This window comes from Bos indicus x Bos taurus, chromosome 11 (genome assembly GCF_003369695.1).
Source record: "Bos indicus x Bos taurus breed Angus x Brahman F1 hybrid chromosome 11, Bos_hybrid_MaternalHap_v2.0, whole genome shotgun sequence".
In the NCBI taxonomy this organism is placed as follows: Eukaryota; Metazoa; Chordata; class Mammalia; order Artiodactyla; family Bovidae; genus Bos; species Bos indicus x Bos taurus.
In genome coordinates, this window is record NC_040086.1 from 19,479,460 (window position 1) to 19,497,868 (window position 18,409).

Sequence of the window (18,409 nt, forward strand, 5' to 3'; positions counted from 1 at the left end):
TGCGCAAGCGCACTTAGCCGCGCCCGCCAAGCCCCGCCTGCTGTAGGTTTCCAACTGGTCCTGTTTTCGGAAACTCAGAAGCGAGCCGAGGCCCGGAGGTCCTTAGGTTGGTGGGTGTCTGCGCTGCAAGCGCTCTCTAGAGCTGGCCTGGGGCGAGTAGAGCTTCCAGGTAAGGGGCTGTGGGCGCCTGTCGAATGATAAAGAGTGGTGATCTGTACACTGGCTGTAACTAGCCATCACACCATCTCCTATGTTCCCACCCACGAGTGATCAAGTTTGTGGGACGATTGCAGCTAGGAGGGGCGCCAGGAGGGAAGGGATCGGCGGTCCCTGCAGGGAGTGTTTGAGACTGAGGCGTTTCTTGTCATCTTTCTTCTGTGCATCCAGCTACTTAGTCCATCTCTTCACTTGGATGTGTAATGAGACTCTACATACGAAGCATCAGTTTTTTTTAAAGTATGTTTGAATTACAATGTTGTGTATTGTAAGGTACAACCACTGCTGTACAGCAAAATGGCTCATTTATACATACATATATATATTTCCATATTCTTTTCCATTATGGCTTACCACAAAATATTGACTGTAATTCCCTGTGCTATACAGTGAGGTGGTGTTGTTTATACATTCTCTTTAAATCTACTACTCCCAAACTACCAATCTATCTGTCTTCCTACCTCCTCCCTTTGGCAACCACCAGTATATTTTCTCTATGTCCATGATTCTGTCTCTATTTCATAAATAGGTTCTTTTGTGTCATATTTTAGGTCCCACATATATTATATGGTATTTGTCTTTCTCCTTCTGACTTGCTTCACTTAGTATGGTTATTTCTAGTTGCATCCATGTTGCTGCAAATGGCATTGTTTTGTTCTTTATCCATTTCTCTATCCATTCATCTGTCAGCAGGCATTTAGGTTATTTCCATGTCTTGGCTGTTGTGAAGAGCTGCTATGAACACAGGGGTGAAGCAGCACTCTTGTTGACACCTCCCGCCTGCTCTCTGCCAGAAAACAAACAAAAACAAAACCTGATACTGTAATCTGACCATTTCCAAGAACTGGTAACTCCATTCTTCCAGATATTCAAACTAAAAGCCTTAGGGTCACCCTTGGCATCAATCTTTCACATGCCACCTCCAATCCCATTATCCCTATCTTCAGAATATACCCAGAATCCGATGATTTCTCATCACTTCCATTGCTGTCTTCCATCGAACCTGGGTCTCCCACATTGTAGGCAGACACTTTACCATCTGAGCTACCAGGGAAATCCATTGCTGTCTAGCCACTGTCATTCTGTCTGTATTATCACCTTGTGAAGTTTATCCTTATGCTTCATGGGAATAGATGATGCTGGGAAACATATTGTACCCATAAAAAGGGGGCTTAAATGACCTATAACCCCTGTGTTCTTGTCTGCATAGCCCTTTAGAGCTAAATAGGTCCCTTAAAAATAATCTAATCCTATTTTCAGTAGAAACAGCTCTGAGACATGGTTTGTGTGTGTGTGTGTGGTATTAAGCAAATTATTTACCTATACTGAGTCTTAATTAAAGCAGGGCTAACTGTACCTGGCAGGCTACAGTTCATGGGGTCACAGAGAGTTGGACATGACTGAGCAACTAAGCACAGCACAATTGTACCTATCTTACAGAGCTGTTAATGGTAATTAATATTTCTTGTTATTTTTATCTATTTATTTGTAGGGCTGCACTACTTAGTTGTAGCATGGGGGATCTAGTTCCTTGACAAGGATTTAACCCATACCCCTGCATTGGGAGCACAGAGGCTTAACTACTAGACCACCAGGGAAGTCGTTAATGGTAATGAAATAGAATGAAAATGTTTGATATATTAGGTAGGTGTTTTATTGACTACACTGCCTTTGACTGTGTGGGTCACAACAAACTGTGGAAAATTCTTCAAGAGATGGGAATACCAGACCATCTGACCTGCCTCCTGAGAAATGTGTATACAGGTCAAGAAGCAACAGTTAGAACTGGACATGGAACAACACACTGGTTCCAAATTGGGAAAGGAGTATGTAAAGGCTGTATATTGTCATCCTGCTTATTTAGCTTATAAGCAGAGTACATGATGCGAAATGTCGGGCTAGATGAACCACAAGCTGGAATTTAGATTTCCAGGAGAAATATTAATAACCTCAGATACACAGATTGGCCACCTGATGCAAACAGCTGACTCATTTGAAAAGACCCTAATGCTTCGAAAGATTGAAGGCAGGAGGAGAAGGGGACGACAGAGGGTGAGATGGTTGGATGGCATCACCAACTCAATGGGCGTGAGTTTGAGTAAACTCCAGGAGTTGGTGATGAACAGGGAGGCTTGGTGTGCTGCAGTCCATGGGGTCGCAAAGAGTCGGACTTGACTGGCGACTGAACTAAATGCAGATGACACCACCACCATTATGGCAGAAAGCGAAGAAAAACTTAAGAGCCTCTTGATGAAAGTGAAAGAGGAGAATGAAAAAGTTGGCTTAAAACTCAACATTCAGAAAACTAAGATTATGGCATCTGGTCCCATCACTTCATGGCAAATATATGGGGAAACAATGGAAACAGAGATTATTTGGGGAGGCACCAAAATCACTGCAGATGGTGACTGTATCCATGAAATTAAAAAATGCTTTCTCCTTGGAAGAAAAACTATGACCAAGCTAGACAGCATATTCAAAAGCAGAGACATTACTTTACCAACAAAGGTCTGTGTAGTTAAAGCTATGGTTCTTCCAGTAGTCATGTATGGATGTGAGAGTCAGACTATAAGGAAAGCTGAGTGCTGAAGAACTGATGCTTTTTGAACTGTGGTGTTGGAGAAGACTCTTGAGAGTCCCTTGGACTGCAAGGAGATCCAGTCCATCCTAAAAGAAATCAGACCTGAATATTCACTGGAAGGACTGATGTTGAAGCTGAAACTCCAATACTCTGGCCACCTGATGTGAAGAACTGACTCATTGGAAAAGACCCTGATGCTGGGAAAGATTGAAGGCAGGAGGAGAAGGGGACCACAGAAGATGAGATGATTGGATGGCATCACTGACACAATGGACATGAGTTTGAGTAAACTCTGGGAGTTGGTGATGGACAGGGAAGCCTGGCATGCTGCAGTCCATGGGGTCGCAAAGAGTTGGACACAACTGAGCGACTGAACTGAACTGAACTGAAATCGTTATGTGTAAAAATACTATTACTATCAATGAAGAATCTGAGCTTTAGAAACACTGGGTGAATTACCACAAATGCAGTATATAATATATAAAGACAGCCATCCACAGCCCAGCTTCACATACTTCCAGTTCAGAAATCCCAACAAAGAGAACTCTTTCCCACCACAATCCATGTATAAGTATCATTAAGGAAAGAGTGAAAAAGCTGGTTTAAACCTATATTCAAAAAACTAAGATCATGACATCTAGTCCCATCACTTCCTGGCAAATAGATGGGGAAACAATGGAAACAGTGACAGATTTCATTTTCTTGGGCTCTAAAATCACTGTGGACAGTGACTGCAGCCTGAAATTAAAAGACACTTGCTCCTTAGAAGAAAAGCTATGACAAATCTGCTGCTGCTACTGCTAAGTCACTTCAGTCGTGTCCGACTCTGTGTGACCCCATAGACGACAGCTCCCGCATCCCTCAATGGACATGAGTTTGAGCAAACTCCGGGAGATGGTGAAGGACGGGGAAGCCTGGTGTGCTGCAGTCCATGGAGTCTTAAAGAGTCAGACACAACTGAGCAACTGAATAACAACAGGGAAAGAGATGCTTATTTGCCCTGTTTAGGTCATCTCCTCCCCTCTTACTAGGATAGGGTACTATAACTGGCCACCTTATGCCTCAGGGAGTACTAATTGCTACCCTCCAGTAGAACCACAAGGAAGGCAGAGGGCTGAGTTCCAAAAGGAAGGATGATGAACAGGCCGAAACAGCATGTGTGCACTGTAGCAAGTGACTCCCTTTTGCATCCAGCAACTGCACCAGAAGCATTGACAGCACCTGGGAGCCTGCTAGAAATGCAGAGCCTTGGACTCGAGCTCAGGATCAGACTCTGCATTTTGAGAAACATGTCGACTCTTTGCAACTCTTTGCGACCCTGTGGACTGACTGTAGCCTACCAGGCTCTTCTCTTCGTGGGGATTCTCCAGGCAAGAATACTGGAGTGAGTTGCCATGCCCTTCTCCAGGGTATCTTTCCAACCCAGGGATTGAACCCATGTCTCCCTGTGGCTCCTGGCGTTGCAGGCAGACTGTTTACTGCTGAGCTACTAGGGAAGCCCTGAGAAAATCCCAGGGCAATTCATATACACAGGAAAGTTTAAAGTACACTTTTCTGGATAATTATTTTATCCCTTTAAGGGCTAATTATTACATGATTTTAACTATTTTGGCTAAAACGGTCCTCAAAAGTGTTTCCATATAAGTGAAGTGTTAACTATATCTAGTTACCAATGAACAGCTTGAACATGAAGTGCTGTGGAGAGAGACCTGGAGTGGTCAAGACAGGCCTTTGTAAAGGCGGGTAGCCTAGGCCTAGGAGGAATGAATTGTCTGCAGTGTGTTCAGAGGACAAATGAGACCATGTGGCATGAGTAATGAATCCTGAAAAAGAGTCAGAGGTCAGATTATGGGGGATCTCTCCTGCCAACATGTGAAAGTGATGGTTCCTCCACTGCCCACAGGGGAAAGTCTGCTGAAGGATTTGAAACCAGCAAGTAACATGCCCTGACTTATATATATTTTTAAAAAAAAAACCACTTTGGAGAGGTCATAGAGAACCTCTGTGGATTGGAAGAGGAGAGGCCAAAGGCAACAAGACCAATTAGGAAGCAGTTGTGACAGTTCAGGTGAGAAAGAAATGCCTGAACTAAAGTAGTGGTCACAACTATAAGGAAAAAAATGCCCATGAGGGATAATGTGGAAGAAGAGTGGACAGAGGTTTATAAGAGGTCAGGAACGGGGAGATAGTGGCAACATTAATTTGCAAATACAGAGATAAAGGCAATCGGGGTTGGGAAGAGAATGAGTTGTTTGGATTGTTGAGTTTGAGAGCTCAACCCAGAAAGATGTCAAAAGAGCACTTGAATACGGAGTAGGGTTCTAGAGAAAGGTCACAGCTGAGGATGCATGCAAGTTTATTTCCATTTTGGTAAGCTGAAAATTAGTAGTTGTTACCATATGTAAAGGATTTCCCAGGTAGGGCTAGTGGTAGAGAACCCACCCGCCAATGCAGGGAACGTAAGAGAAGCAGGTTCTATTCCTGGGTCGGGAAGATCCCCTGGAGGAGGGCATGGCAACCCACTCCAGTGTTCTTGCCTGGAGAATCCCATGGACAGAGGAGCCTGGCGGGCTGCAATCCATAGGTTCACAAAGAGTCTGACACAACTGAAGTGACTTAGCATTCATGCATACACACCACATGTGAAATAGGTAGCTAGTAGGAAGCTGCTATATAACACGGGGAGCTCAACACAGTGCTCTCTGACAACCTGGAGGGATAGAGTGAGAGCAGTTGGGAGGGAGGTTCAAGAAGGAGGGGACATATGTACACTTATGGCTGATTCATGTTGTCGTATGGCAGAAACCAACACAACATTGTAAGGCAGTTATCCTTCAATTAAAAATAAATTTTAAAAATAGATGGTAGAAGAAGGTGCAGTAATGTTTTCAAGATTGCACACATCTAGTAGGTGGTCATGTTGGGGTTTAAAATAAAACCTTGAATCTGCCTCTTAAAAAAAAATTGTTACTTCATCCTGTTTGCTTTGTAGATACTTTTGCCGCCATATGAAGTTGAACATGGCAGAAGAGGAGGACTATATGTCTGATTCCTTCATTAATGTCCAGTAAGTAAATGTGCATGCCCCATATAATGATATGTGTAAGACATTAAGGAATTGGAGATTTTTAAGCAATGCCATTGATTTTAAAGGCGAGGTTTGAAATTTCATCTTACTGCTTCATGAGAACATTTCCTACATGTCTATGATACAAAGATATTTCTAATACTAAGCATTTTACTTCGGCACTCAATTCTTTTTCTTCTATACTACCAAGGACATTTTACTCTTTTCCTTTATTTCATTTTTTCACCTCTTGTATCTACTTTTGAGAGTTGCCTTTTATTATTGCCAACCTCCTAGAAAAATTGGTCTTACTATTTCTTATTTTTTCAACTACATTTTGTTTCTTTTGAGAGTTGCCTTTTATTATTGCCAACCTCCTAGAAAAATTGGTCTTACTATTTCTTATTTTTTCAACTACATTTTGTTTCTTACCATGTAATACCAGCCCTCATCGTTTTTACCAAAACAGCCATTCTCACAGGACATTGGTTATGTTCTAATAGTGGTGATAACAGAGATGCTCCTAAAGGTGGCACTGAAATATTAAGTAGTTTCAAGTGAGTAAGTGGCAAAGTTATGAGAAACTTTCATGTATTAGTCTAAAATAACCTTTTCCCTCATTCTTCAGAGAAGACATCAGACCAGGCTTGCCAATGCTGAGGCAGATCCGGGAAGCCCGTCGAAAAGAAGAAAAGAGACAGGAAGCGAATCTGAAAAACAGACAGAAGAGTATAAAAGAAGAAGAACAAGAGAGACGTGACATGGGGTTGAAGAACGCACTCGGCTGTGAAAACAAAGGGTTTGCTCTACTTCAGAAAATGGGGTATAAAAGTGGTCAGGCCCTCGGCAAGAGCGGTGAGTCAGAGCCAGAAATGAACAGCTGTTCTTAACCACCAAATGGTAACTTATTGATGGCGACCAGTGATGACTCTTTCCTCTCTGTCCATCTACGCAGAAATTCAAACAACTTAAGCTTCCTGGTCTCTTGTGTGCTGGCAAGCTTATGGAGAACTTCCATCTTCTCATAGCCACTTCAGACTTATGCCATCCAGAGCTGCTTAGCAGCCCAACTTGGCCCTGAAGGAGTGGGATGGATGAGGCTTGCCTTAGAAGCAGCAGCTAAGAATGATGACAAGAGAAGGGTTAAGAAGTGCAGTGGCCCTGGGCATTCTCTGGTGGTTCAGTGGCTAACACTCTGCTCCCGATGCATGGGGCCCAGCTTCAATCCCCAGTCAGGGAACTAGATCACTGCATGCTGCAACTAAAACCTAGCACAGCCAAATAGATAAATCAGTGTTTCTTTAAAAAAGAAAGGGAGGCTTCCCTAGTGGTCCGGTAGTTGGGACTTCACCTTCCAGTGCGGAGTGGGGTGGGTTCAATCCCTGTTCAGAAAGCTGAGATCCCACATGCCGAGTGGCAAAAACACCAAAACAAAGACTTTAGAAAATGACCCACATCAAAAATATCTTAAAGAAAGCAAAGTTCAGTGGCCCAAAGGACAGGGGAGCAGCCCTAGAGATGATGGCAGGACTCCAGCCTGCTTGCTCTGTACGTGCGGCAGCTGCCTGGGTGACCCCTCAGCTGGAGAAGCTCAGTTCTCACCTCTGTTTTCGGAATGAGATTGCTTATTAAGAGATAGAGGTCATATACATAGTATCTTCTGTAAGCTGTTTTTCTCTTCTTCTCTCCTTTATTGTCATTGCTTTGACTTCCCTAGCAAGGCTTTGCTCTCTCTTAAGGCTGCCACCCTCTTGTATATATATCAATGAAAATTCCTACGTTTAGGTGGCACCGGAGGCTGTCCATCAGCTTTATTGAGGACGTAGTATTTGAAGGCCAAGGGAAGTAGTTGATTATAGAGTATTGATGTTCAGTTCCAATTTTGAGTATCACTGAAACTGGAAGGGATATGTATAGAACATTGTAAAGTTGCATACTGCATCTACCAATAGTTTGAGGAAGAATTTCTAAAGTAATTTGTGTCTCGTTCTCTTTTTTTTTAGGAGATGGTATTGTTGAACCAATTCCTCTCAATGTCAAAACAGGTGTGTAATTACTGTTGCAGCTGTTTGCTGGTAATAGCAACTTATTCTTAAATATAGCACATATACTTGTTTAATAAATAGTTTTTTATGGTGATAGTATTACAGTTCTTATAATGTAAAATGTTTCTTAACCTCCTAGACCTTTTAAACTAAAAATAAAAGTAAATTTTAATGAGTATAAAATAAAATTTAAATCATAAAAGTAACGGGAAAATTGTTGTAACCATTAAAAATACAAAGCTATTTTTATCTGTTGAATGTCCTAAAAGTGTCCTGATTTATCCACTAAATGTTTTTCTTAATAATTGGACAAATCAAAGAGAAAAATATATATTTTTTATTTGTTCATCATATTTGTATAAAAGCATGACTCTTGATACTTATTTCCCAATTTGAAAAAAATGTGTATAGTATTGACATCTTTTTAGATCAGACTGATAATCTTTGTGAAAATCAAATTGTGAATTTGGATTAAAAAAAACTCCAATGTTTTCTCCTGTCCTTCTTATCAAATGATTTTGAGTGATTTTACTAAAGTTAGAATTGCATTTAATTTGTAAGTATTTATGTAATTCCCTGGCAGTCCAGTGGTTAGGACTCCATGTTTTCACTGCCAAGGACCTGGGTTAAATTCCCGGTTGGGAAACTGAGATCCTGCCAGCTGCAAGGCATGGCCAGAAAAAAAAAAATTTAAGTTGTCACATTTTGACATACAAAGTCAGTAAGTTTCTCATCAGTGTTTCCTGTTTGAGCAGGGAAAAGTGGCATTGGTCATGAGACATTATTAAAACGGAAAGCAGAGGAAAAATTGGAAAGCTATAGAAGAAAGATTCACATGAAAAGCCAAGCTGAAGAAAGAGCAGCAGAACAGTTTCGGTAATTGAGCTGTTTGTAGTTTCATCGTTCCTTTATTGTGGTATGTTTCCTGGCATTTGGGCATTTAACATGGATAAAGAGAGCACAGACCTCTAGTGTGCTATTTTTTTCTTTGAATTAGAATTCGACTTAAAAATAAGCAAGATGAAATGAAGCTAGAAGGAGATCTTAGAAGAAGTCAGAGAGCCTGTCAACAATTGGATACTCAGAAGGTAAGCCTTTTACGTGCTTTCAGTTTGGTGAAGTGTTTTGGCACCCAGTATGATTTACTGTATTTTTTTTTTTGGCCTCGCCACACAGCATCTGTGACCAGGGATCAAACTAGTGCCCTCTACATTGGAAGTGTGGAGTCTTAACCACTGGACCACCAGGAATGTCCCATACTTTTATTTTTAAAGAGAGAGAGAGAACTCCAAGCTTAGTGTATCTGCCTGTTAAAACTTTCAGATGCACTGTTGATCTGTAATAACTGGTATGCACAATAACAACTTGTTCACTGCAGGAACATAGTCTGAATGATCGTTAAGCATTGAATACCATTTTTCACTTAACTCTTCTCCATTTATTTGAATATTGATTACTCATAACTATTACGTGTGGAAATTCTGTGCACCTGAATGTTTGGGCAATCAGAATAGCCTATTTTCAGTCCATATTCAGTAACTTCCATGTCTGTAACTAGTAACATCATGTAGAATGCTATTTCAGATTTCAGTAGTTCTCAAAATTCAATTTTTGATTTGATTTTTCTTTAATTTTTTTATTTTGATGGTTCACCTACCAGCAAAATAAAGTGACTTCATTTAAAGTCTCAAAAATGTTTCTAAAATTTCCCTTATATGTAAATAGGTCGCTGGAAGCAATCTCTCACTTTTCAGTATTTCCATAGCACGTTATTTTGAATATATGTCATGATACTTAAGATTTCTTAGCTATATGTATCATTTTATATGCATTAAGATACTTATCCCCATAGCTTCTTTTCCCTACTAGATTGTCAGCAGTTGGGAGGCAGTATTCTAACTGGGCTTTGCATCCCTATAGTTTCATAGTACAGGGCTTCCCAGGTGGTTCAGTGGTAAAGAATCCGCCAATGTAGGAGACACAGGAGACTCAGGTTTGATTCCTGGGTCAGGAAGATCTGCTGGAGAAGGAAATGGTAACCCACTTTAGTATTCTAAGCTGGAAAATACTACGGACAGAAGAGCCTGGGGTCAGAGTCAGACACAACTGAGCAACTGAACTCACATGCACTGTTCCATGGTGTGGAACTTAAAGCAGTAAATATTTAGTTGAAAGAGTGAATTCATGTTGACATGAACAAACTTGTGATAATCTTTATGTTTAGCTTTGTTTAATTGGGAATAATTCTACATTTTCAGAATATTCAAGTTCCCAGGGAGGCATGGTACTGGTTGAGGCCTGAAGAGGAAACTGAAGAAGAGACAGAGGAAGAAAAAGAACAAGATGAAGATGAATATAAGAGTGAAGATTTAAGTGTATGGTTTGTTTGGTTTTTTTTTTTTTTGGAGGATAATTGCTTTATAATATTGTATTAGCCTGTGCCAGGCACCAGCATGAATCAGCCACATTAAATGTATGTTTTGGCACCAGTTCCTTAAGCTGGGTGTCTCAGCCTTGGCACAATTAATATTTTGAACTGAGTAATTGTTTGTTGTGGGGCTGTTCTGTACATTGTAAGTAATTTCAGAGCATCTGTGGCACATCCCCCTTGTGACAACCAAAAAGTCTCCAGTTCAGTTCAGTTGCTCAGTCATGTCTGACTCTTTGCGACCCCATGGACTGCAGTACACCAGGCTTCCCTGTCCATCACTAACTCTCAGAGTTTACTCAAACTCATGTCCATAGCGTTGGTGATGCCATCCAACCATCTCATCCTCCGTCGTCCCCTTCTCCTCCTGCCCTCAATCTTTCCCAGCATCAGGGTCTTTTCAAATGAGTCAGTTCTTTGCATCAGGTGGCCAGAGTATTGGAGTTTCAGCTTCAGCATCAGTCCCTCCAATGAATATTCAGGACTGATTTCCTTTAGGATGGACTGGTTGTATCTCTTTGGAGTCCAAGGGACTCTCAAGAGTCTTCTCCAACACCACAGTTCAAAAGCACCAATTTTTCGGCGCTCAGCTTTCTTTATAGTCCGACTCTCACATCCATACACAGCTACTGGAAAAACCACATCTTTGACTAGACGGACCTTAGTTGGCAAAGTAATGTCTCTGCTTTTTAATATGCTATCTAGAAAAGAAAAAAAAAATATGCTATCTAGGTTAGTCATAGCTTTTCTTCCAAGGAGCAAGCGTCTTTTAATTTCATGGCTGCAGTCACCATCTGCAGTGATTTTGGAGCCCCCAAAAATAAAGTCTCTCACTGTTTCCATTGTTTCCCCATCTATTTGCCATGAAGTGATGGGACCACATGCCATGATCTTAGTTTTCTGAATGTTGAATTTTAAGCCAGCTTTTCCACTCTCTTCTTTCACTTTCATCAACAGGCTCTTTAGTTTTTCTTTGCTTTCTGCCATAAGGGTAGTGTCCTCTGCATATCTGAGGTTATTGATATTTCTCCTGGCAATCTTGATTCCAGCTTGTGCATCCTGTCCAGCCTTTCTCGTGATGTACTCTGCATAGAAGTTAAATAAGCAGTGTGACAATATACAGCCTTGACATACTCCTTTCCTGATTTGGAACCAGTCTGTAGTTCCATGTCCAATTCTAACTGTTGCTTCTTGGCCTGCATAAATATTTCTCAGGAGGCAGGTCAGGTGATCTGGTATTCCCATCTCTTTCAGAATTTTCCACAGTTTATTGTGATCCACACAGTCTAAGGCTTTGGCATAGTCAGTAAAGCAGAAATAGATGTTTTTCTGGAACTCTCTTCCTTTTTCAATGATCCAGCGGATGTTGGCAATTTGATCTCTGGTTCCTCTGCCTTTTCTAAATCTGGCTTGAACATCTGGAAGTTCATGGTTCATGTACTGTTGAAGCCTGGCTTGGAGAATTTTGAGCATTACTTTGCTAGCATGTGAGATGAGTGCAATTGTGCAGTAGTTTGAATATTCTTTGGCATTGCCTTTCTTTGGGATTGGAATGAAAACCGACATTTTCCAGTCCTATGGCCACTGCCAAGTTTTCCAAATTTGCTGGCATATGGAGTGGAGCACTTTTACAGAATCATCTTTTAGGATTTGAAAGAGCTCAACTGGAATTCTATCACCTTCACTGGCTTTGTTTGTAGTGATGCTTCCTAAGGCCCACTTGACTTCACATTCCAGGATGTCCGGCTCTAGGTGAGTGATCACACCATTGTGGTTATCTGGGTCACAAAGATCTTTTTTGTATAGTTCTGTGTATTCTTGCCACCTCTTCTTAATATCTTCTGCTTCTGTTAGGTCCATACTGTTTCTGTCCTTTATTGTGCCCACCTTTGTGTGAAATGTTCCCTTGGTATCTCTAATTTTCTTCAAGAGATGTCTAGTCTTTGCCATTCTATTGTTTTTCTCTATTTCTTTGCTTTGATCACTGAAGAAGGCTTTCTTATGTCTCCAGATATTGCTAAATTTTCACCTGAGGGAAAAAAAATCGCTCCTAGTTGAGAACTACTACATTAACCCCAAATCAAAACTTCATGTAAATGGCCCTTTTAGCTTCAGTTTACCCCTCTCACCTCAGTTTGGATGATGTATAAGCTGCAAATGTAAATTATGTTGATTTCTACCTTGTTTCCTGTTGACCCTCTGGAAGTAATTCTGAGTACCTCCTCCCCCCAACTCACCCACAAACAAAAGAAAGTCAAAAAACACAATTCGGAGTAAATAGAGAGTTTTCAAGAAAAGAATACACATTTCTATGGTTACTTGTATAAAAGAGGGTGTAGGAAACATTCACAATTTGAAAAATCTATGTTCCACCTAACTGGGAAACCATTGATGAGAACTCTCATGGCAGAGTGAGACACTTTCACCCAGATTCTTTGGAACCATTAATAGGAGGGGTCTTTAAAGGATGCAGATTTTAATAGAGCCAGCCACGATCTATTGTTGAAATGTTAACAAGTGGCCTGTGTTGTGTCTGACAGAAGTGAAGTGGGGCAGCTAGTAAAATGGGGCATGTTCTCATATATTCCACCCTTGACGCCTCTCCTAACTGAGAGTATAGCAGAAGATTTATGGCCTTGGGGTAATTCAGCATAATCTAAGAGACCTAAAAACAAAAATTCTGTTCAATGTGAACCATTAATGTGCTTGTATCCTACCTATACCTAGGTACTGGAAAAATTACAAATACTGACTAGTTATTTAAGAGAAGAACATCTGTATTGTATTTGGTGTGGAACAGCCTATGAAGGTAAGAAAATACTTTATACTTTTAAAAACTATTGGATACAAATGCTCTTTGATTTCAGCTTTGATTTTTTTTTTTTTATGAAAGTCATAATTCCCATAGACAATGGAAACTTTTTATTCCATCCAAAGGGCAATGTTGGATGAATGCTTTAAAGAAATAGTGGGTAGAGAAAGAAGTGAGGGTTAATTAAAGGTGCTTTTAACTTTTCAGAAACTGAATGTGCAGAAGGGAATTTTTCAGTCTTCTATTTCATAAAAAAGAATTTTTTAATCAGTTGAAGATGATAAATTTTTTTCATGCTTTATTTTTCCACAATTCTTCAGCTACTAGAAAGATATAGTAAATTTTTAGAACTAATTTTTTTGTACTTAGGTAGAATATTGTCTGTGAACCATAAAAATCAGAATGTTGAAATCCACTCCATTTTTTTTTCATTGTAAGGAAAGAAACAGTTAAAACATGTCAGATGTCTTAAAGACACAAGTGCTTTCTTTTCTAGCACTTGCCCAAGCCAGCTTTGTTAACTTGAACCTAAGGACTTTGTACTTGAGAGTGAAGAATTTGGGGTTATTATTGTATCTTTTCCTGGTTTGTTTAGCAGAATAAGGAAGCAGACACAACTACAAAATACATGTTACGCTGAAATAATTTTCTAAAACAGTTTACTGTGCAATTTGTATTAACTGTTTCTTTTCCTCACATAAATTACAGATAAAGAAGACCTGTCTTCAAATTGTCCGGGACCAACTTCTGCAGATCATGACTAAGATTATTCTCAATAAAGTGGAAGCTTGGCAAATGTTCTTGTTTCCTAAAGACATATAGTTGGGCAGTTAGAATTCCCAAATTTTTGATGCCAGTAAAGAAAGGGGACTTCATATGTTTTGTTCTTTTTGTACATTAGAAGTACTTTGTACTTTAGAATATAATTGGTTACTAACTTCAACATATAATGGAAAGCCATTGCAGAGCACAAGTATTATAGCCACCAGCAATTACAGTTCATGATTCTGTCATGACGTTTATGGGGTTTAAGGACACCAGCTCTCTTATTCCCTTCTTCACTTTGGAACAAATTGAGAAATAAGACATGGGAGTTTGAGATCAAAATATCAATTTTATTACTAATGGAATGAAGAGCTACTTGACTTGTTCTCCAGCCACACTCCCTGTGAGATCTCCCTGCTTAGAGAGAACTGCAGACCTTGCCTCAGAGGAAGGAGAGAGCCCATCTCAGCTGTCAAGGTGAGAGAGCCAGCCCTCGGGGCAGAGGAGAGGCATGCATCCTCAGTTCCTTTTCCCAAAACCACGCATCAGAAGAGATACAGCTCTGTTGAGAAGGAACGAATACAGGCTCGCAGAACTTCTTCCCACAATTCTGCCTTCCAAGGAGCAAGAAGAGGTTCCCTTCCCTGCATTCAAGCATGAGGAGGAGGCGAAAAGTATTCCCCTCAATGAGAGTAATGTCAGAGGCAAGGTTCCATTAGCAGTACTTAATTCTATTGAGTTTTAGAGACAGAGTAAAAAAAAAAAAAAAAAAATAGTGATAGTAATTATGATATTCCATAAAGTCATGAGTTTTCATGGCAACGTGTGTATCCATTGCAAGTTTTGGCTAAAGAAACAATAGTTGGGAGTAACCTGAAACATCAGGTGATCCAAATTCTTAGTTGTTTGACAACATTCCCAGCAGGTGGTAATCCTGCCTCTACCTTGATTTGTCCAGCCGCAGACAGCTCACTGCCTTAGAAGAGCTGGGTAGCACTAAGTCATTTTTAAAGTTATTTTTCTGTCTTAAGCTGAATTCTGCTTCCCTATAACTTAACCAAATACAGCTAAAGACATACCATGTGGCACATTCCTAGAGAGGTCCATGTAAGTTTGGGCATCAAAATCATGAACTTTTTTTAAAGTTCCCACACTCAGGAACTACCCTTAGTGACTTGACTCAGCTAGTCTAGGATTGTTTCTAGATATCTATTTATTTTAAAGTTCTGAGTCTGATTATCACCTGTGGGTAAGAACTAGTGCTCTAGGTTAAACCAGAGCACAACTGTTCTTTGGATCAAGTTGTGACCTTACCTGTACAGTTTTATAGCTCACCTTTCCAAGCACTGAGCAAGAGATCAGCCTCTTATTATAAACGGCAAAGTTGAGAACATAGCAGAAGCTAACCTACACTTACCCAAGTTATCAATAGTATGAGTTGTATTAACCTCTGACCTAATATGACCTAATTCACTTGTCCTCAAGTTTAACTTGGAGAGCTTTAAAAAAATGATAATACAAAGATTATCATACTTCCAGAGAGTCTATATAATTGATCACTCTGGCCTGAGCACTACTATCCTTGATACCAACATGCAGTAGAGTTTGAAAACCTAGTCAATGTCTGGGCCTCAGTTCTTCATCTAGAAACTGAATTATTTTTATGAGTATAAATACATATGTAAAACATTGGACATATAGTTGGACAATACTGTTTTGATATTTACCTTTTTCATGTAAAAAATAGTAACATTGTATTAACAGATAAAACATGAGTGCGTCTTCTTGCAGTTATAATCACATGCTTGCCTGTCATGTTAGCCACCATAATGACATTCGTTCTGTCAGACCCAAAGCCATGTGGATTCTTTCAGACAGAATGGAGTTAGGAACTGGATTCTTTTTCTCCTTGCACTATGGGGCTACCTGCCCGGTGGCCTAGAGTATTTTAAATATGTTCGTGAGTATATTCATTAACATAAGAATAGGAATAACCGTGACGGCACCCATGAATCCACCAGAGTTGGGGTCTGCATTTCCAGGCCAGAGCCCAGCACTCAGCCTGCCTTGGAGAGTGGGAGACATCCCTCCATTACCACCACCAATGAAAACTACAGATTTTCAGTATGAGTAAAAGCTTACTTTTATTCATAAACGCCTTTAACAACTTCATAACCAGACAATAATGAAAACCAAGGGGTGCAAAATACTGAAAAGAATTTTTAAACTTGCTTTAGAACATAAGTGACATTTGAAACATAAATTTTAACAGGTCAGGTTGTCATTTACTTTTGACCATAGTATGTTAATACTATGTTTATTGTCAAAGTCCTATCTAGAATTTCTAAAATGTTTGATTTTCCTCATTATAAACTCAAAATACCGAAGCTTCTAAAATTCAACATAAAGAGATTTTAATATTGGTTTACCTACCCACTTTTAAGTGTTATATACCAACATTTAATTGTTGAAATTTCACAATGAACAATTATTTCATATCAGACACATTCTGTAGGATCAGGCATATAAAATTCTTGGCACTTTTATTCCCTACTAATTCAAAAGCACTTAGAGAGTTCCTGCTTTATGCAGGTTGCTTCCTTAAGGTAAATCAACTGTTCCTGCTTTCCAGAAATTTATAAGGAGGAGGACACCCACACAGGAATAACTGAGTGCCAAGGCAAACTGATAAGTACCATACTGAAGTACTAAGCACTAGGGGTACTAGGGAGAGGTTTCATTCTGTATGGGAGATGGTAAAACACTATGGTAGCAACACTGAATTTGGGCTCTGAACATCATTTTCATATCCAAAGTCAGTAGGAAGGAGTTACAGTAGGACCTGTGTTTCTACTCCCAGGTATATACCCAGGAGAAATGGAAACATATGTTCACATAAAACTTGCACACAAATATTCATAGCAGTATTCATAATAGCCAGAAAACAGAAACCCAAATGTCCATCCTCTGATGAATAGGTGAATTTGATGTATCCATGTAGTCGAATACTATTTGGCAACAGAAGGGAAAGGAATTTCCACCCAAGCTATATCATAGATGACACTTGAAAACAATAAGTGAAAATGATCACATGTTGTATGATTGTGTTGTATGATTCCACTTAAATGAAATATCCCAAGCAGGCAAGTCTATGGAGACTGAAAGTGGATGAGTGGTTGCAGAGAATTAGGGGAAGATGAGGAAAGCCTGCTAACAAGTACAGGGTTTCTTTCTGGGGAGACAGAAGTGTTTTGAAATTGATTGTGGTGATGGCTGCACAACTCTGAATAAACACCACTAAACTGTATACTTTAAATGGGGTGAATTTTAGAATATGCGAAATTATGTCTCAATAAAGCTGTTATTTTACAAAAAAAAGGAAAAGATTGAAGGGAATTTTAGGTAGAAACCATAGCTAAGAGCCATTGAGCACAAAAGCCTATTTAGGTGACCCTGAGCAGACCTGTGTGGCTGGGACTTAATCAGGTAACGATGAACAGGGGATGCAAAACGGGAGTGCCCAGAGGACACAGCCCTGCCAGCACTTTGACTTGAGCCCAGTGAAACTGGCCTCCCGAACTGTAAGAAAATAAATGTGTTGTTTTCAGCCGCCAATTTTGTGGTCATTTGGTTACAGCAGCTCTAGGAAACTAAAACAGGTCTCAATCATATTGACCCCTGAAGAGCCACACATATTTGAGATATCTGATTTGCCTCAAGAGTTTTACCCATTACATGGATTTTAGTCCTCCGATAAGCCAGTTATGGGCTTCCCTGGTGGCTCAGATGGTAAAGAATCCACCTGTAATGCAGGAGACCTGGGTTCTCCTGCATTTAGTATAAGCCAGTAGTGGGGCCTCTGTACACCTGTCAGCTCTTGTCCCTGTGACCATTCTGAGGAAGTGTCAGGACTGGAGCTCATGGTCACAGATGGAAAATCACAGACGTTAGGGAGTGGACTGACATTTAGATATAAAGGGTAAATATCTAAATGGAGATGTCCAGCATACTTTTGTTTCTGAGCCCTTTCCTCTATGTACTCCCCTCGGCAAGCTCTTGGATTCAAAGTTAAGCACCAGGGCTTATTTCCGGATAAGACCCACATCTCTTTTGTGTATGATTCCAGCTCATCCTTCAAGTTCTTCCCCTGCATTTCCTAGATCTGCTCTACATTCACTCTTGAATATTATGGCAGCACCTCAAACTCGACATCTCCAAACGAGATCCAGCATTTTACCTCCTCAGTGTGCCGCACATGAACCATTGCTCCACTGTTGCTTAAATTCTAACTAAAAACTGTGCAGTAGAGAACAGTGTGAGACAAAATCTCTCTCAGCTGTGTGTGGCTCACTGAAGGGGTTAATGTGATTGAGACTTGGACCTTCTTTAACAGCATCATACTTCTGGTGCTCACCATCAGAGCAACCTGGAGGTATTCTCTGATTACCTAAATCCTCACATCCAATTAGATGCCAGCTCCTCTTGGTTCTGTCCC

The 18,409-nt window shown here is 40.2% G+C and overlaps 1 protein-coding gene across 1 annotated transcript; it reads left to right on the forward strand.

The window, feature by feature from the left end:
- Positions 1 to 47: 47 nt before the first annotated feature.
- On the forward strand, positions 48 to 17,529 carry GPATCH11 (G-patch domain containing 11). The gene is made up of 9 exons (XM_027555011.1): positions 48 to 169; positions 5,790 to 5,864; positions 6,493 to 6,719; positions 7,868 to 7,909; positions 8,665 to 8,785; positions 8,907 to 8,997; positions 10,168 to 10,284; positions 13,065 to 13,146; positions 13,858 to 17,529. The coding sequence occupies exons 2-9, from the start codon at positions 5,806 to 5,808 to the stop codon at positions 13,911 to 13,913; spliced, it is 795 nt and encodes a 264-aa protein (XP_027410812.1). The 5' UTR covers positions 48 to 169; positions 5,790 to 5,805; the 3' UTR covers positions 13,914 to 17,529.
- Positions 17,530 to 18,409: the final 880 nt, after the last annotated feature.

Coding starts and splice junctions, on each gene's coding strand:
- GPATCH11 (XM_027555011.1), top strand. CDS start 5,806: ATGAAGTTGAACATGGCAGAAGAGGAGGACTATATGTCTGATTCCTTC. Junction 7,910..8,664: donor TCCTCTCAATGTCAAAACAG/GTGTGTAATTAC, acceptor CTGTTTGAGCAG/GGAAAAGTGGCATTGGTCAT. Junction 8,998..10,167: donor AACAATTGGATACTCAGAAG/GTAAGCCTTTTA, acceptor CTACATTTTCAG/AATATTCAAGTTCCCAGGGA.